This window comes from Psammomys obesus, unplaced genomic scaffold (assembly GCF_907164565.1).
Source record: "Psammomys obesus unplaced genomic scaffold, mPsaObe1.curated_primary_1811, whole genome shotgun sequence".
Lineage (NCBI taxonomy): Eukaryota > Metazoa > Chordata > Mammalia > Rodentia > Muridae > Psammomys > Psammomys obesus.
The window spans coordinates 8,545,198-8,566,186 of record NW_026596051.1 but is presented as its reverse complement, the minus strand read 5'-3'; the positions used below and the strand labels follow the sequence as shown (position 1 = coordinate 8,566,186).

The 20,989-nt window shown below is 35.8% G+C and overlaps 1 protein-coding gene across 1 annotated transcript in view; it reads right to left on the bottom strand.

Moving 5' to 3' along the window:
- Zpbp (zona pellucida binding protein) overlaps window positions 1-20,989 on the bottom strand; it is a 186,565-nt gene that overhangs the window by 94,285 nt on the left and 71,291 nt on the right. The window contains exons 5-6 of the mRNA XM_055624272.1: window positions 18,641-18,859; window positions 4,928-5,004 (exon numbers count right to left, since the gene is read on the bottom strand). Coding sequence (XP_055480247.1) covers window positions 4,928-5,004; window positions 18,641-18,859 — 296 coding nt within the window. The remainder of the gene's footprint in view (window positions 1-4,927; window positions 5,005-18,640; window positions 18,860-20,989) is intronic.

The following is a 20,989-nucleotide window of genomic DNA, read 5'->3' as shown; positions in this document are numbered from 1 at the left end:
GGTATGAGCCTGTATTTAATACACCCTAGAGACTCTAACTAGAAAACTCTTGATTTTGATGAAGACTTTCAGCAAATTAGTAGAATTCAAAATCAACATAAAATATCAAGTGCTTTTCTGTACATATCATTAATGAAATTGTTGAAAAAGAATTATGGAAAGTAGTCCAATTCACTACCTTAAAATACTTAATATACTGAAAATACTACACTTAACGAAAGAGGTGAAACACATTTACAATTAATGGAAAGTCTTCCCATGATCACAGACTGGCAGAATTTATATTATGGTCATGGTTATATTACTAAAATTCAAAGATTGCAAAAACTATCCATTGACATTTCAATGATATTATTCACAAAACACATTAAAAAACACAAAAGTTAGCATGAAAGCATAAAAGAACCCAAATAACAAGTGATGCTAAGGGGAATGGGCACGCCTGGAGATTTAAGACTATAGCACAGAGCTGTGGTGAAAAAGGTAACATGGTAATGGCTGAAAAATAGACAAAAAATAAAATAAAATAAATATAAAATAAAAAATAAAATAAAAATAGACAAAAAATAAAACTAATGGAACCAAAGAGAATCAGGAGTGAACCCACATCAGCTGTGGCCACTTGCTTTGACAAAAGTACCAGGAACACACAAAGGAGAAGACAGTCTCTTTCTCAAGTGGTGCTGAAAAAAAGATGCTTCCACATGAAGAATGAAACCAGATCTCTCCCTCTGAACAAAAAGCAACTTGAAGACCTATACATGAGTAACTGATTCTATTCAATTGTTCAGTGTGTCTGTTTCTCTGCGTGGGCCATGTTATTCTTAGGTACTATGGCTGTGTAGTATAACTTGAAATCAGAAACAGTCATATCTCCAGCAGTGTGTAAATTGTTCAGGACTGTATTGGCTACACAGTCTTCTGTTTTTTTTTCCACATTAACTTTAACATTTTTTTCAATTTCTGTAAAAAATTTTACTGGAATTTTGGCAAGGATTACATCAAATTTGTAGCTTTGTGTAGGATGACTATGTTTACAATATTTTTTCTATTTTTTATGTTTTATATTAATTTTAGTTTATTTACCTTGTATCCCAGCTATAGCCCCTTCCCTCACTCCCTTCCAATCTCACCCTCTCTCCCTCAACTCCTCCCATGCCCCTCTTCAAGTCAACTCATAGGGGAAGTCCTCCTCCCCTTCCATCTGACACTAGCCTATCAGGTCTTTTTTTTTTTTGATACAAGATTATTAATCACATTATGCCTTTGGAGTTTGATACCTTTTATGCAAACATTAAATGGAAAGAGAACCAGGCATAATACACAGGTGTATCAGAAACTGAACACCAAGCACAGTCTCTTAGTGATACATGACACGTTAAAACCTGCTCCAGAAAGCATTCATTATGAAAATCTGTCAAATTTATGATATGATAATTTTCAAGATGGGAATAAGTTAAATAAAAAAATGTATGTCTCTGTTACAAACTTTGAAATCCAACAGGTTATCTTGGGAAAGAATACAATTCCAATATGAGGGGAAGTATATTGTTTCAAAGTATTAGTTAGAACACTATCCTCACCTCATTCTAACTCTGATATTAAAATAAATATGATCTCAGTATTTAATTATTTCTGTCTTTTCTTTTTTTATTAATTACACTTTATTCACTTTGTATCCCTCCATAAGCCCCCCTCCTCCCCTCCCAATCCCACCCTCCCTCCAGATGCTGAGACTTATGGCCAACTGTTGGGTAGTGTGTATGGAATCTTATGTAAGACATGGAAAATAGTAAGATCTGGAGAGGACAGGAACGTCACAAGGAGAGCAACAGAACCGAAAATTTGAACACAGGGGTCTTCCCAGAGACTCATACTCCAACCAGGTAGCATGCATGGAGATAACCTAGAACCCCTGCACGGATGTAGCCCATGGCAGTTCAGTGTCCAAGTGGGTTACATAGTAATGGGAAGAGGGACTGCCTCTGACATAACCTGATTGGCCGGCTCATTGATCACCTCCCCCTGAGGGGGGAGCAGCCTTACCAGGCCACAGAAGATGACATTGCAGCCACTCCAGATTAGATCTGATAGACTAAGATCAGAAGGAAGGAGAGGAGGAGTTCCCCTATCAGTGGACTTAGGGAGGGGCATGCCTATCAGGTCTTATCAGGACTGATTGCATTGTCTTCCTCTGTTGCCCTCCCTCACCCAGTCTGCCTTAGGGGGAGGTGATCAAAGAGCCAGCCACTGAGTTCATGTCAGAGACAGATGCTGTTCCCATTACTAGGTTACCTGCTTGGAGACTGAGCTACCATAAGCTACATCAGTACAGGGGTTCTAGGTTATCTCCATGCATGGTCCTTGGTTGGAGCATCAGTCTCAGAAAAGATCCCTGGGCCCAGATTTCAATGCAATTCCCATCAAACTACCAACACAATTCTTTAGCTTCAGGATATTATTCCTAGAAATAAATCCATGTGCATGGAGATCTTCTCCTGTATTCTTTATGATTGGATTTCAGGTTCACTTCAAAGTAGAAAACTCCTGCCTGGTACTCTAAACCTAGCCCATGTTCAAGAGGATATAGCTCATAGGTCAGATGACTCTATTATGATTATTTTGCTACATGAAAATAGTATAAAGTCATGTAACTACTTTATCTCCATGATAGTGGAGCCCACAGTCCTCATCATAGAAGCTTCCTTGTATAGGACAGCAATAAATATAGACTCACAACTAACTGGTCAAAGTACAGATAATATAAGTCTGCGGTGTTCTCATCCATACATGGAACATATGTATCAACACCCTTTCCGCAAGACTCAGGGAACCAGAGCTGAGTTTTCAGAAAGGTTTTTGAGAGCCAGAGGTCAGTGAGGACTATGGCAATACAATGTCTTCGGGACAAGACAGGGCGACTACACTAATGAACCCAAAGCAGTAGAGGCTGCCTATTCAAAATACAACTCAGTCAACATCCAGGCTTAGATGGGGGAGGAGCACATTAAACTCTATCCCTAGTTGAGAAGCTATTGAATGATGATGGCTGCTAGAGGAGAGAGAGTCAGTTTTCTTTAGGGGTGTGATCCCTAGCAAATAGATGATGTTCCAGGGGAAGGCTCCACACCTATATGCATGTGACAACATCAATTAAATTCAGGGGATTGCAAAAGAAGAAAAAGAAGACATAAAGTAGGGAGTGGCACAAGGGGCAATCTGAAATGAGTCAGGATTAGCAGTTAATATAGTCAATATACATTTTATACATGCATAAAATTCTCAAAGAATAAATAAAACTATTTAAAAAATACTTAAAGAGCAAAGTGTGATGACATACACTAGGAATCCTAGAACTCAGGAGGGTTATGCAAGACAACTGCCATGAACTAAAAACCATCTTTAGCTACAGTGTGAGATCTTGTCTCGATCCATTAAACACCAAACACTATCAACAAAACTACAAGGAGATTATGTTCCATCTCACTCAAGTCATAATAGCTATAATATAAAGACTAAATGACCGCAAAAGTGATGAGAATGAGGGTAAAATAGGAACCTTTATATTGTTAGTGAGAATGTAAGTAGTTCAGCCACATGGAAATCAATATTAAGGTTCCTCAAAAAACTAAAAATAGAATTATATGTGTGTGTGTATATATATATGCATATATATAAACCATAGCATTAATAAGATAAACCATTACAGTAATAAGGCTGCAATGACCTATTTATGTATAATCTTGTAGAAACCTCTGTGAGTTTTCTAAATAGGGAAAATGTAAAAACAGAGGACAGAATAATGAGTTCTAGGATTAGTGAAGCAATGAAGAGTGTCATTGAGGGACATAAATATGCTTTAAAAATGCACCACAAATATCCAGTTTGGAGCTGTTCACTGTTTTCCCTACAGTGGTGGGTATATGCCACACAGAAATGGATGTAAATAAATGTGAAAATCTAAATAAATTGTGATATTATGTCAATATTAATGCCCTACTAGTTACATACTACATCTATAGCTTACTTTTCTTGTAAAGTAAACTTTAAGCCAAAAATACTTCTGTAATTTTACACTAAAATTCTCAAAGAATTAATGCTGGATTGTACTAGCAGCTTTAAAATATGACTACAAATCCTATAATACACATTGCATAGAACAGAGTGCATGAGAAAAAAAGCAAAGCCAGAAAGACTGTAGCAAATATAATACAGATGTTTCCTATAAAAGACAATCAGAAAATGTACTAGTCAAAATTTAACAGCCAGTCATAGTATAAGCCAGTAAATTAAGAGTAGAAGAAAACATCACTCCACCAAAGTGAAAATCTAGAGATGCCATCAGACTTGACTTTGGAAGACAAAAATGCTTTTAGTCCAGGAACAAAACATCTCTAGTCTTATCACATCTATTCATTTTTGTACTGACTCTAGAAATTCAGATAGATCAGAAAAATGAGTAAAGACTTAAGAGAAAGATGAAACTCTTTATCTGCAGATGACATGACTATATAAAAATGTTAATCATTCATCAAATAACTGTTATAAGAAATTAGTCTATCAAAGTCACATTATTTAAGGCTAATATGAAAACATCTATGGAAACTGAAACAACTGAAAAAATTGCAGCCATGATTTCTCTTTAATATAAATTAATTAGCCATGTGAAATGAGGCTAAATATATGAAAAATCCTTTTTTATATAACCAATTATCCAATGTCAAATTTAAAGTAGTTTGTCAAGTACCAATTATATTGATTTCTTATTTTGTAGTGGGTGAAGTTTTACCTCATTGTTTGAAATCACTCACTATGGGGCTCTATGTATTTTACAAATAGATAACACAAAGATTAACTAAGATGAATCCTTAAACAATGGTCATTTCCATTAAACTTTTTTCTTCTTTTCCACAAGCACATAACATACCTTTGATAATCTTTTGGAAGATTCACAATTATGGTCTGTACATGGCTTGGGTCCTTTTTCAGTGTCTATAGATGAAACTGAGAAAATATATTATATTTTATATTTGCTCTCACATACTCTATCAAATATTTAAATTACAAAAAAAATCACTTGTTGACTACATCTCTTCTATTAAAAAGTCTGGATATTTCTAATGCTAAATAATATCTCAGTAAAATCCTAAGCCAAGTATTTGTTTTTTATGAATCAGAAAAACCTCATTTCTACAATAATCTTAGGAATTAAGTTTCTCAGTAACTGACGCTGATATATTCAGATTTTATATTATTTAACAATAGAATTATTTACACTTTTAGAACGTGTATTATAACTGTATATGTGTTCACTTTTTTCTGTACCAACCTTTATTCTTATATATTGGCTATTACTACCCTAATTCAATTCTTAATGTGCAGGTACAAACTTAAAATGAAAAGATAAGCTGTAATAACAACACTGGAAATAAAATGAGATTGAACTATTACTGTGGCCATTTTTAACCAATATAATAAGAATTTTATGCATATATTTTATACTTATATTTATGCATATATATAAGCAGCTATTTACAAAATTCTATTTATTTGAGATAAATAAGCAAACATCAGGAAAAAATTGGACTGGTGAATATCTCTTGAAGGACTCAGATAAAACTCCTGCTGTACATCAACCCCAAAGCTTGGGTACTCCAAGGATTCACAGTAACTAATCTTTACAAAGTATAATGTCAATCTCATGACCAAATGTCCTTCTTAATTCACACACACACACACACACACACACACACACACACACACATTAACTGAGGCCCCAAATCTATAATTAATTCAGAAACATATTGTTTAATATCTTAAGACTTCTACCTTATACTATGAATAAAAAATAGGCTTAGCTTTGCCATTATTTACAAAACCTACAAGAAAACAATGAAAACTGTAAGTACTCAAGTTTTATAATTAAAATTACTTATAAAATACCCATAGTAATATTAATGAATTTCCCACTGATACTACTACCATCATTCTAGCCATTCTGGACTATTTTCAAATAGGTCCTATGTCATCTGTATACATGGTCTTAATTGGCTCATTTTGCCCACAATCCTCCAAACAAATAAGTTCCCCTGGAGCTGTTTACTTGTCTATACTAGATAATTCTGATATCCCTGAGAAACCACAGGTTACTGACACAGCAGACACTAGACTAATACTATACAAAAGCTCTGAGAACAAATTTTAATATGCTCAAAGAACTGGAGGAAATAATGGGCAAGGAACTAAAGAAAACTGAACATGTTGCTATGAAAAAATATTGATAACAAAATAAATTATAAAAAGTCATCTAATAACTAAAAGGCACGAAATTATAGCTCCAAGAAATTAAATTCTAAGGAACAAAAATCAAATGTTTTGAAACCTGGATAGATGCTAACAAACAAAGACACTAAGCATAGACCATCATAGGAAAAAAAAAACAGATTAAATAATATTTTCCACATTGTAAAATAAAATAAAAAAAAATGTTGCAGAAGAGGGCATTTGAACCCCATATAGTTTTGTCTGTCAACATAGAACTAATTATATTTTCAGTAACAATTTCAATTTTATAAATCCTCTTTAAGAAAGATGAGAATAAAACAGACTTAGAGATGTAAAACACTGAAAAAAAATAAATGTAGAATAGAGGCGATAGAACAGAGCTTGGAAAATCTTCTTCTATAAGGTTTCTGACACTCTGTTCAAAGTTTGGCTATGAATCTCAGTATCTCTTTGATACCCTGGTGGGTAGAGTCTTCAGAGGTCCTCTGTGGAAGGCTCCTGTCCTGTTCCTTGTCTTCTCCGACTTCCAATGTCTATCCTGTTTGCCCTTCTAAATGAGGTTTCAGCCTCTTCCTTAGGGTCTACTTTTCTTAGTTTCTTTAGGACTATTGATTTTAGTATGTTTATCCTATATTATATGGTTAATATCCACTTATAAACAAGTATATACCATACATGTCTTTCTGCTTCTGGTTTACCTCACTCTGAATTTCAATCTGGCACAATCTCAGAAAACTGGGAATAGATCTACCTCAAGACCCAGTAATACCACTCCTGGGTATACACCCAAAAGATGCTCCACCATACAACAAAGACACTTGCTCAAAACTGTTCCTAACCTTTATCATAATAGCTAGAATCTGGAAGCAACTTAGATTGTCCCTCAGCTGAAGACTAAACAAAGAAACTGTGGTATATTTACACAGTGAAATACTACTGAGATATTAAAAACAAAGAAAACATGAAATCTGCCAACAAATGGATGGAACTAGAAAATATTATCCTGAGTGAGGTAACAGACCCAGAAACATATACATGGTACATACTCACTTATACGCAGATTTTAGTCATACACTACAGTACAATCATACAACTCAAGCCCCAGAGAAGAAAACAAACAAGAAGGAACCAAAAAAGAATGCTTAATTCCCTCTCTGGAGTAAACAAAAATATTTTTTCAATTTTTATTATTTTAAATTTTTATTTTTATTTTAAAATTTTATTTTTATTTTAAATTTTTATTTTAAAATTTTATTTTTATTTACTCATTTGATATCCAGGTCTTAGCCCCCTCCCTTCTCTAATCCCAGTCCTCCTGTTTTCTCTGTTTTCCTACTCCTCAGAGAAGGGGAATCCCCAGCCCTCTCACCTACTCCAACATATCAAGTTGCATCAGGACTGACATAATCTGATTGGCCTGCTCTTTGATCACCTCCCCCTGAAGGGGGAGCAGCCTTACCAGGCCACAGAAGATGACAATGCAGACACTCCTGATGAGATCTGATAGACTAAGATCAGAAGGAAGGAGAGGAGGACCTCCCCTATCAGTGAACTTGGGGAGGGGCATGCGTGAAGAAGGGGGAGGGAAGGTGGAATTAGGAGGGGAGAAGGGAGGGGTTTATGGGGGGATACAAATCGAATAAAGTGTAATTAATAAAAGTTAAAAAAACTAACAAAAATGTAAAAAAGGACTTGTTTTTTATATTTTTGTTTATAAAAATGGAAATGTATATCTTTGTATATGTACATATTTATATTTACATATGAATATATAGTTATTTTATAAATATAAACAAAGTATTTATATGAATATATAAATTAAAAAATGAAATAAATTTTTTATTTTTTTAAAAAGTCAATAAGCAGTTTTTAGCACAGCTGCTAAAAAAAAACTGGATTTTAGAAAGGACTGCTGATTTAGATCAGCCTGTAGATGTGTTCTCTCAATCAGGAAATGCATTTCATTGGGGAGCGGTTCTGCTTTTGTTTTCACAGGAAAAGCAAAGCTGTGGATTCTTTCAAAATTAATAAAGATTATATTTGACCATGGGAAACCTCCTGAAAATCCTGGCTGCAGACATGAAGGAAGAACCAAGAAAAACAGCAAAACAGGTAACACAAATGCTGATCCCTCTAAGCAGGAACAGCTCTAAAGCTGGCTGAGACCAATAAATCTTGTTGGCTACATGGTCCTTAAAAGTTATGATATCCTTTCGTATGGAATGACTGAAATTTTATATTGTAACTTGGTTATACAGTCCAAACAGACTTATAAAGTTTGGTACCTTTCACCTTCTCAAACATAGATCAGAGAATCATCTTTAGCTGATTTGTATACACTGCATATTCCATACATATGCTAATGCAGACATGTGTATTATCTTTAAAAGTTTGTTTATAGTGCAAAAGGACCAGACACAAAAGGATGACAAGTAGCCCAGGTGATCCAACTTCACAGTCTGCCTCAATTGCTGCTTCTCAAAAATCTGCATGCAGAAGAACTTTAACGTGGCTAGCTAAGATGGCCCGGCCCGCCTTCACACACTGTTCCAGACAGTCCACACAGAGGCTCAACAACAAATGCTACATCTAGATTTCTTAGGACTTGACTACTTTCCCAGTTTTCTTAGGGCCCTCAAATAAAATCGCCAACAGACAGTACGAAGGAATTTTAAGAGAATGATGCCCATTTCCCAAAAAGTGGGGTGGGTAAGTTTTGGTCATTCAGTGGGTGATGGATGTTTGTTGTCCCTAAGGGGAGTTGGTCACGAGTTATTAATGGTCTTGGTCAGGGAGGAAACAAAGCATAAAAAGTTAGATTCAGGAATAGCTTTCTTTCTTTCCTCTAGCCTTCTTTCTCTTTTATCTAAAGTTGGGGAAAAGGGAGAGAAGGGATGAAAACAAAAAAGGAGAATATAGGAATGATAAAATAAAAGGGTAGATTATGGAATCTACTTTAAAGAGCATTAACAAATCAAATATTTTACATTAGTATAAATTTTTGGTATTGTGATAAAACTTTAAAATTATATTTTGCTATAACACACTATATATGTTTCAACTCTTGCTTAATGTATTTTAGTTATGCAAATTGTTTTTAAATGCCATGTAAAGTTCTAGTCCTTGAAAGCTGCTATGTAAATTTTTTAGGATGATTAAGAAATGCAAGTTAATAATCAATCAAACCTATGGTCTTGTTATATAACAGTTTAGTTAATTATATAAAAAAGCTTTTTTTAACCTCCAGTAGATGTTTTCAAAGTTAGATAGCAAATATCTAGAAAAAAGCAATATTTGCTTATTCAGATATACTACAGACACGAAGATGGTCTTCAAACACTTCATAGAGCTACAGAATACAGCATTTAAAGGTTTTCTTTGTGGGAAGAGGGTTCAAAACAGGGTTCTCTGTGTAGCCTTGGCTGTCCTAGACTTCCTTTGTAGACCAGACTGGCCTCACACTCACAGAGATCTGCCTGCCTCTGTATCCCTTAGTGCTGGGATTACAAGCGTGAACCACAGTGCCTGGTTTAAATATGTATTTTTAACATAAGTCTTTTCATGAAAGTGAGACATCTCTGTTCGTGGCAGCACCCCCATACTACTTCAAAGAAGATGATAAGCACTGAAGAACTTCTATATGGAGTTTGCTTCAAATGTGGCAAAGCTAGCCGCTAGGCAAAAAAGAAAAAAGGCCTTGCCCCAACTGCAGACAGCATGTTGTCCAAGCTGTGAAAAAGCAGGACATGGAAGAAGTCAACAACCAAACTTTGCAAGGACATGGTAGACAAATCCTTCACAATTTCTGCTTCACAGAAAAGTCTATCTTTTACTGGGCAAGAAGGCTATAGACAAATGTTACATCTTTGCAGAGTAACCTTGGGTGACTGTCCAGACAGCCAGCTGTCTCTGTCATCTCTATAGTGTTAGAAGCTGCTTACTCTGCACTGTTTACTCAGGTAATATTTACCTTCCTCTGTTCTCTGATGAGGCTGAAGACTAAAGAGTTACAGTCTCACAATTAAATTTAAGTTGTTTAGGATTTAAGAAAATGTTCTAGGGTCTAAAAAGATATTTAGGTTGATAAATGTAAGATATGACAGAAAATTATTCAACAAGATAGGATAGATAAGAGTACTTTCTCCAAGGTTTCCAAATACAGATGGACTGGACAATGTGAATGTAATTCTTTCTGATAGTTTTCATAATTGTTCCTATTGTATATAGTTCATTATTTTAAGAGAAAGAGCCTTTTATTGGACTAAAAGTGGAATATGATAAAGGATGTTTTGTGCACTGTATAAGTGCACAAGAAGTGTAACAATGTTTACAATATATCACAGAAAATAGACATATTTGCTCCAGACCCTATTTGCATTAACGATTATTTACCTACTATCTCACAATGAAAGCTTTACCATCATACAAAGCTCAGGTAACTACATTAGAAAAGAGAAAAACTTCAGACCAACAACTCTGATGAATACAAATGCAAAAAAAATTCTCAACAAATGTCCTTGTTGTATACTTGAGCATATTTTGGATATATGCCTAGGAGTGCTATAGATGGATCTTGACGTAGCACTATTCCTAATCCTCAGAGAAACTGCCAGATTGATTTCCAAAATGGTTGTAAAATTTACATTCCCACCAGCAATGGAGGAGGGTTCCCCTTTCTCTACATCCTCTCCAGCATGTGTTCTCACTTGAGTTTTTGATCTTAACCATTCTGATGAGTGTAAGGTGAAATCTCGGGAATCATTTTGATTTGCATTTCCCTGATGACTAAGGACACTGAGCATTTCTTTAAGTGTTTCTTTGCCATTTGATATTTCTCTATTGAGAATTGTCTGTTTAGATCTGCACCCTATTTTTTAATTGGATTACTTGGTTCGTTGCCTTTTAACTTAACAATAACATTTGTTCAACCATGTTTGTAGCAGCTCTACTCATAATAGCCAGAATATGGAAACAACCCAGATATCCCTCAAATGAGGAATGTATACAGAAATTGTGGTACATTTACACAATGGCATACTACACAGCAATTAAAAAACAAGGAAATCATGAAATTTGCAGGCAAATGGTGGGAACTAGAAAAGATCATCCTGAGTGAGGTATCCCAGAAGCAGAAAAGACACACATGGTATATACTCACGTATAAGTGAATATTAGACATATAATATAGGATAAACAAACTAAAATCTGTACACCTAAAGAAGCTAAGCAAGAAGGAGGACCCTGGGTAAAATGCTCAAATGGGATGGACATCGGAGAGGGAGAAAACAGGGAACAGGACAGGAACCTACCACAGAGGGCCTCTGAAAGACTACCCAGCAGGGTACTAAAGCAGATGCTGAGGTTCAACCAAACTTTGGGCAGAGTGCAGAGAATCTTATGAAAGAAAGGGGAAATAGAAAGACCTAGAGGAAACAAGAGCTCCACAATGAGAGCAACAGAACCAAAAAATTGGGGCCCAAGAATCTTTTCTGAGAATGATACTCCAACCAAGGACCATGCATGGAGATAACCTAAAACCCCTGCTCGGACATAGCCCATGGCAACTAAGTGTCCAAGTGTGTTCCCTAGCAAGGGGAACAGGGACTGTCTCTGACATGAACTCACTTGGTGGCTCTCTGATCATGTTCCCCTGAGGTAGGGCGCAACCCTACCAGGCCACAGAGGAAGACAATGCAGCCAGCCCTGATGAGATCTGATAGGCTAGGGTCTAATGGAAAAGGAGGAGGACCTCCCCTATCAATGGACTTTGAGAGGGACATGGGAGGAGATGAAGGAAGAAGAGTGGGATTGGGAGGGAATGAGGGAGGCAGGCTTGATAACTCAGCAATCAAGCACCAAACCCATGACCACTGAGGACTTCACACTGGCAGACATACTCACCCCAGCCTTATAAGAGGCCACAAAGATGGAGGGTTGGAATCCAGACCAAACCTCCATGAAATCACACAAAGGCAAAACCTGTCCTGTGCCCTAATCTAACACGAGACTGTACAGAATCAAGCCTTGCCTCCATGGCCAGGTAAAAAAAAAAAAAAAACACATACAGATTGGACCTCTACCCAGATTTCTTTTACTCTCTTTATTTAACCCTTATTTAACACCCAATTCCAACTCAGCAACCTATTTCCTCTTTGCTCCTCTTATTTTTTTAACTTTTTCCAAGAACACTGGCTGCTCCAGTTTCAATAGTCTGCCTGTCTTCACCTGACTCTCTTCATTTACTTTTAGCTAGAGCCGACATGTCTCCTCTCTTCACCTTTACTGTTCCTTCCCTTTATGTACTTCCCCTCTTTCTTTTTCATCTATTGTTCTATAACTAATCACTAGTATTATTCAGCTTATTTCTTTTCCAAATATACCCTTAGTAACTAATATTATTATACACTATACCATCCTTGATCCTTACTCCTTCAAAATAACTGCAGTTGAAGGAGTGATTGTTTTTAACTCTATCCATAGCCGGCATATCCAGAAGTTGTGGTTGCTTTCACAGATAATATTCTAACTATGGAACAGTATTGGAAATCAATCCCAGTGGCCTGAACAAGAGTTGAGAGTTTAGCTGTGTTTCACTCTGAGACGAGTGGAGACAAATAATACTTCAGTATATTAAAGTTTATTCACCCCTAAACATTGAAAATACCTCCAATATAAGAATATATGTGATAAAAGATACAAAATCAGCCCAAAGATCAAATCCCTCACATACAAGTTCTAAAGCAAACACACAAGAAACATGAAAATCAAGGCAACATGAGAACTCCAAATATTTCTACTTCTATAATAATAGACTAAGGGAATATAATTAAAGAAAATTCCCAGTAAAGATTTTCAAGAAATATTTCTAAGAGTATTCAAGGAAAGCAAATGAGTTACCAGTAAACTCCTGAATGAATTCAGCGAGAATGCAAGGTGGAATGCTGTAATTAAACTTGTGAAAAATATAAATGGGATTTCAGATTCAGGTTGGAGCTCTCTCGTACTATTCCTGATCTGCCTGGTCTACCTGGGACATAACCAGAAAACCAAGCCTAGGTGAGCTGTATGTGGCTCTGACCCACATCACAGGCCACCCTGAGGAGGCCAGTGGAGGCCCAAGCAGCATTCAGCTTGAAGCTCTCTCAACCTACTCCCAATCTGCCTGGACTTGGAACATAGCAAGCAGACCCAGCAGAGGTGAGCTGTATGCAGCTTCAGACATACATGATCCCCCATCCAAGGAGGCTGTGGGTTTTTCAAAGAACTTTAATTTTGAGCCCTCTCTGCCTATTCCCAAACTGCCTAGCAATCAGGGACCACCAGGCCTGCTAACACCAGGGACAAAAAGATGCCTAGACTCTAGCATAAGAATACAAGCAACAAAACCCAGGGTCATATGATACCACTGGGAACCAACTATTCTACCACAGCAAGCCCTGGAGATGCTATCACACTTGAAGTGCAAGGAACAAATCATAAATCTGAGGTTATGAAAATAATAGACACCTTAAAAGAGGAAAATAAATCCCTCAAAGAAATACAGGAAAATACAATTAAACAGGTAAAGGAACTGAACAAATCCATTAAAGTAATACAGGAAAATATAATAAAACAGGAGAAGAAAGTGAACAAAACTATTCAATACTTAAAATGGGAATAGAAGCAATAAAGGAAACACAATCTGAGGCAATCCTGGAGATGAAAAACCTAGGGAAGAGAACAAGAACTACATACACAAGCATCACCAAGAGAATACAAGAGATGGAAGAGAAAATCTCAGATATAGAAAATATGATTGAAAAAAAAAAAAAACCGACACATCAGTTAAAGAAAATGTTAAATCTAAAAAGTTCCTGACACAAAACATCCAAGAAATCTGGGACACTATGAAAATACCAAAACCTATGAATAATAGGAATAGAACAAGGAGAGACTCCCAGCTCCAAGGCCCAGAAAATATTTTCAACAAAACCATAGAAGAAAACTTCCCCCTATCAGTAGACTTGGAAAGGGGCAGGGAGGAGACCAGGAAGGGAGTGCGGGGTTGGGGAGGGAATGAGGGAGCGGGCTACAGCTGGGACACAGAGTTAACAAAATGTAACTAAAAAGAAAAATAAAATTAAAAAAAATAAAAATAAATTTATAATTAAAAGCCTTTTGAAAAAGTCAAAAAAAAAAAAAAGAAAAGAAAAGAAAACTTTCCCAACCTCAAGAAAGAAACACCCTTAAGCATACAGAACACCAAATAGATTGGATCAGGAAAAAAAAATCTTCCTGCCATATAATAATCAAAACACTAATGTACTTGATGTATAGAACAAAAAAAAATGAGTATCAAAAGCTGCAAGGGAAAATGGCAAGTCACATATAAAGGCAGACCTATTAGCATTACACCTGACTTCTCACCAGAAACTCTAAAATACAGAAGGGCCAAGGCAGATATCTTACAGACACTAAGAGACCACAGATGTCAGCCCTGACTGCTATACCAAGCAAAACTTAAAATCACCATAGAGGAAGAAAAAAAGCCATTTCACAACAAAAACAAATTTAAATAGTACCTAACCACAAATCCAGCCCTATTGAAGATACTAGAAGAAAAGCTATAACCTAAAGAAGCTAACTAAACCCAGGGAAACACAGGAAATAAATAATCCCATATCAGTAAAACCAAAAGAAAATAGGTGTTTTCTCTCTCACACCACCAACATCAAAATATCAGGAATTAACAATCACTGGTCACAAATCTCTCTTAATATCAATGGCCTCAACTCCCCAATAAAAAGACACATGCTAACAGAAAGAATGTGAAAACATTCTGTTGCATATAAGAAAGGGGAGGGAGGGTGGGATCGGCAGGGGAAGAGGGAAGGGCTTATGGGGGGATACAAAATGAATAAAGTATAATTAATAAAAAATTAAAAAAAAAAACACACCTCAGCAATAAAGATAGAGCATAGGGCTGAAAAGGGGTTTTCCAAGGAAACAATCCCAAGAGCAAGCGGGAGTAGCTATTCAAGTATCTAATAAAGACTTTTAACCAAAATAATCAAAAGAGGTGGGGAAGGACACTTAATTCTTGTCAAAGGAAAAATCCACCAGTAGGACAATCCTGAACATCTATAAATAACACATCAAACCGCACACATTAATAGTGGGAGACTTCAATACCTCACTCTCATCAATGGACAGATCATCAAGACAAAAATTCAATGGAGAAAAAAAATCAAACTAACAGACACCATGGATATAATGGTCCTAACAAATATCTACAAATCACTTCATCTAAACACAAAATAATATACATTCTTCTCCGCACCTCACAGAACCTTCTCCAAAATTGACTGTATACTTAGTCACAAAGCAAACCTCAACAGATACATGAAGATTGAAATAATCCCGTGCGTTTTATCAGAACACCTTGGATTAAAGCTAGAACACAACATCAACAGAAACAGCAAAAGGCCTATAAACTCGTGGAAATTGAACAACTCTGTACTCAATGACCACTGGGTGAGGGATGAAATAAAAAAGGAAATTAAATATTTTCTAGAATTCAATGAAAAGGAAGGCTCAATATACCTAAACTTATGGAACACAATGAAAGCATGCTCAGAGGAAAGTTCATAGCTTCTGTAAAACACAGAACACTATCAATAGAATGAAACCATCTATAGATAGGGAAAAAGTCTTCTGTGCCCAGATTTTTTGGCTCCGTTGCTCTCCTTGTGGAGCTACTGTCCCCTTTAGGTCTTTCTACTCCCCCTTCTTTCATAAAAAAAAAAAAAAAAAAAAAAAAGATTCCCCGCACTCTGACCAAAGTTTGGTTATGGATCCTCAGCGTATGTTTTGATAACCTGCTGGGCAGAGTCTTTCAGCGGCCCTCTGTGTTAGGTTCCTGTCCTGTTCCCTCTTTTCTTCGTCTTCTGATGTCCATCTCATTTGCCTTTCTGAAAGAAGATTGAGCATCTTACCCAGGGTCCTCCTTCTTGATTAGCTTCCTTAGGTGTACAGATTTTAGTATGATTATCCTATATTATACGTCTAATATCTACTTATAAGTGAGTATATATCATGTGTGTCTTTCTGCTTCTAGGATACCTCACCCAGGAGAGCAACAGAACCAAAAAATTTGGCCACAGGGGTCTTTTCTGAGACTAGTAAAAACAAAGACCATACATGGAGATAACTTAGAACCCCTGCACAAAAGTAGCCCATGGCAGCTCAGTGTCTAAGAGGGTTTCCCAATAATAGGAACAGGGATCATCTCTGACATGAACTCCTGGGCTGGCTCGTTGATCACCTCCACCTGAGAGGGGAGCAGCCTTACCAGTCCACAGAGGAAGACAAAGAAGCCAGTCCTGATGAGACCTGATAGACTAGGGTCAGATGGAAGGGGAGGAGGATCTCCCCTATCACTGGACTTCGGGAGAGGAATAGGAGAAGAGGGAAGATGGGATGGGGAAGAGATGGGTGAGAGGCTACAGCTGGAATACAAAGTGAATAAACTAATTAATAAAAATTAAACAAAGATTTTTAAAGTATTTTATATATACAAAAAATTAAAAATTAAGGACTTCAAACATATTTTTTAACTTTCTACTTGTTAAAAAATAAAATAACCACCTATGTAAAGAATTATTTAAAGTAGCATGAAAGTATATGGAGTGAGGATGTCTGTTATAGCAGAAGCTATAAAAAATACAATGAGGCCAAAAAAATAGAAACTGCTCAAAATTGAGCATCTAGCAGAATGTTTAAGGTTTTTTGTTTTTTGTTTTTGTTTGTTTGTTTGTTTGTTTGTTTGTTTTTTCCTTCTCCTTCCTTTTAATTCACAACAAAATCTTCATGGTAATTGGGACCAGTCATCAAGTACAAATAAATGGAACACAAAATGAAAAAAACAAAACAAACAAACAAAAAAACAACAAAAACAGGAAACGGGACAGGAGCTTACCACAGACAGCCTGTGCAAGACTCTACACAGCAGTGTATCAAAGCAGATGCTGAGACTCATAACCAAACTTTGGGCAAAGTGCAGGCAATCTTATGAAAGAAGGGAGAGATAGAAAGAACTGGAGGAGACAGGAGCTCCACAAGGAGAGCAACAGAACCAAAAAATCTGAGCTCAGGGGTCTTTCTGAGAATGATACCCCAATCAACGGCCATGCATGGAGATAACGTAGAACCACTGCACAGATGTAGCCCATGGCACTCAGTATCCAAGTGGGTTCCCTAGTAAGGGGAACAGGGACTGTCTCTGACATGAACTCAGTTGGTGGCTCTTTGAACACCTCCCCCTGAGGGGGAAGCAGCCTTAGCAAGCCACAGAGAAAGACAATGCAGCCAGTCCTGATGAGACCTGATAGGCTAGGGTCTGATGGAAGGGGAGAAGGACCTCCCCTATCAGTGGACTTGGAGAGGGACATGAGAGGAGATGAGGGAAGGAGAGTGGGATTGGGAGGGAATGAGGAAAGGGGCTACAGCTGAGATACAAAGTGAATAAACTGTAATTAATATAAAAAATTAAAAAAAGAATTTAAAAAACACAGAAATCACCACAATTTTCCAAAAAGATAAATGAATGACCATTTAACACATTAAAAAACTGCTCAAAAATGTTAGTCACTTAAAGAAGCACAAAGCAGGTTCACAACTGCAACATTTACACTGGACATCATCTCCTTCTTATGACAGATCCTAATAAAAGTTTTTCTTAGGGCCTGTCCGTCTATTAAAACAACCAGAAGATAAAGATTCACAAAGCCTCTGTATACTAATAGTGTGTCCTTGGCAGGCTAGAGAAAAGCTTAGGTTGATCATTTGTCTTGAGGTTGGTGAAAAATGTTGAAATTTTCCTGGAGAAGAGAAAAATCAAGAATTACAGATTAGAGAACTTACCTTGCTCTTGCCTTTGAAGTTTCATACCTCTCTACTGCCAAAATTTTAGACGACAAAAAAAGGAGAAATAGAGAACAAAAGAGAAGAACATCCTATAAAATAGATGGATGTTTGTTCCTTAAATTATGTGTCTCCTCTGCACACCATTAATGACAACACACTATCAATGGGATGAGGTGTTAGTTCTACAATATTAACTACCTTACAAGTAAATGCTTCCACTAATTCAATCACTGTAACTAAACACTATGAGTCCTTATACAAACTTCCATTCTATAGTAAAGTGCCACAGAGCACTTTTCACTAACAGTATGAATCAACAGAATTTTATATGGAGGGTGTATTAAGTCAAATCAGAGAGGAAGGAATACATTTAGATTGGTAACATTCATATTCTGAACAATTGATTGTGTTCCCAAATTGTCTTTCTTTAAAAAGTATTTTGTATATTTACCTGAAAATGTGAAGAATAATTCATTTTGCAAACCAGCTCTTTGCATTTTAATACGATGGCATTCAGACTTAACCAAGGAAATTTCACAGGAAAGGTCAAGAACCAGTTTACTTAAAATCTGAAGAAGTTTCTTCTCAAAAGAAATGTTATAGATACTATTGCAGGGAGCTGCATGGTATCGTGCTGTGAACTGGTAATAAAAATGAGGTTCACGATAAGCTACAAAAATTAAAAAGAAGAGACAAATACATGATCATTCACATAATTCAAATGCATTGTAAGTATTTTAAATAACTAATTACTTGGATTCCTATTAACAGCTATCTTTCCCTTTCTTAACAAACACCTATCTCATCATAACTAGATATGAAATATTGTCATAGGAAACTCTAATAAAACAGTGACCTAGTTAAACTTCACCATAATTTAAGATTCAAATTATTATGATTACATCTGGAACAAAGAAATGGAGCTAAAAGAAACGTGTCATGTGTCTACTGCCAACATTGCCAAAGCTAAGAGTCAAACCTAGGGAAGCTGGTCTCACTACACTACTGTTCGAATGCTGGAATCACACCTGCAAATTTTTATATGATAGAAGAAATCACACTCCTCTGTATTAAAATAGTAAATCTTAGAAGAAACTCCAGAGATATAATCAGCAAAAGTATTTTAATGTATCTCTAATAAATATACAAGTAGTTTCATTTCATTCTAGTAAAGTATCTGTTTTCATTTCTGATTTTGTTAATCTGGGTACTGCCTATCTTTTAGTTTTTCTATCCTGTTGACTTTTTTCAAAGAACCGACTCTTGTTTCACTGATTCTTTGTATTGTTCTCTTTGATTCTAATTTATTTATTTCAGCCCTGAGTTTTGATTATTTCCTGCCTTCTACTCCTCTTGGCTGTGTTTTCTTCTTCTTTTTTTTTTTTTTTTCTAAAGCTTTCAGGTGATCTGTTAAATTGCTAATATCGGATCTTTCCAATTTCTTTATGAAAGCTCTTAGTACTATGAACTATCGTTTTAGCACTGTTTTCTTTTTTTTATTTTTTTATTAATTACAGTTTATTCACTTTGTATTCCATGGTATTGCATAAGTCTGGGTAAGTTGTGCCCTCATTTTCATTTTCTAGGAAGTCTTTAATTTGTTTCTTTATTTCTTCCCTCACCCTGGGAGTATCTGGAATTGAAGACATGTTTTTAAAGCAGCTCTCTAACTCTTACTGGAAAATTATAACAAATCTAAAAATGAAATAAATCTGTAATAATAAAAACTTTAAAAGTCATCTTGTGAGATGAGTCCTTCTGCCAACCAAGGGCTTCCTCCCTGCCTTTTCCTGGTTCACATTCTGAGTAAAAGCCTCCTAACTCACACCAACATCCTTTATCGTTGTCCATTTTCCTAACTATACTTTAAAACTAATACACTCACAACAGTCAAACTTAGTATTTAGAGATAGGAAGCTTATAATAGCCAAGAAAGTCTACTAGTTTCATCTGTGAACACAAATGAAAAACAAGGATAATCTACCAATGCAAATTGTTATTTTTAATTTTTTAAAGGACCTAAAAGAAACTGCTATAGGAGGCATTAAAATACTTTTAAAATTCTAAATATAGTGATTAAAATATAATCCATAAAACATGATAAGTTATGGGGCAAATGCCTGAAAAATAAGGAAAGTAATAGGTACAATGGCATGTACCTATATTTCCAGCATTCAGGAGGCTGAAGCAGGAGGATTGCACAAATAGGTTGAAAATTAAAGTACATACAAACATTTAGAAATGATAGCTAAATATACTAACCGTGAAGGATACAATTAAAATAGTAAAAATTTATCTTTAACTATAATTACAAAAATGAAAACAACAAACTGCTAAGCCAGCTTTATAAAAAACAAAAAAAAATTCTACAGCTAACACAGAAAAGTAGAGAGACAAAACAGAAGTGAGGAAAAGAAATGCTTTATTGAAATACCTAAAACAACTCATCCAAGTAGAAAGTTAGAAAAGCAATAAAACCATTATGTAAGATCAAGATTTAAAAAAAATAACAGTAAAGTCCCATTCTGTTTTCCATCTTTGACTAGGAAATTGAGGTTAATAATATTTAAAGTTAGTATTGAATATTGTCTGTTCATTGTTGTCATTTTGCAGGTGTTTGGCTGTTTGTTTTTATTGCTAATTTGTATTTTGGTAATTATGTCTTCATTTTCTTCTTCTGTGTAGCCTTTTAGATATGCTTGTTCATCTTTTCAGAAAAAAGGGAGAGGCTAATATAGAGAGAGGGGGAAGAAAGAGAGATAAACAACACTAAGGACTTTTGATAAACCACAGAAAACAT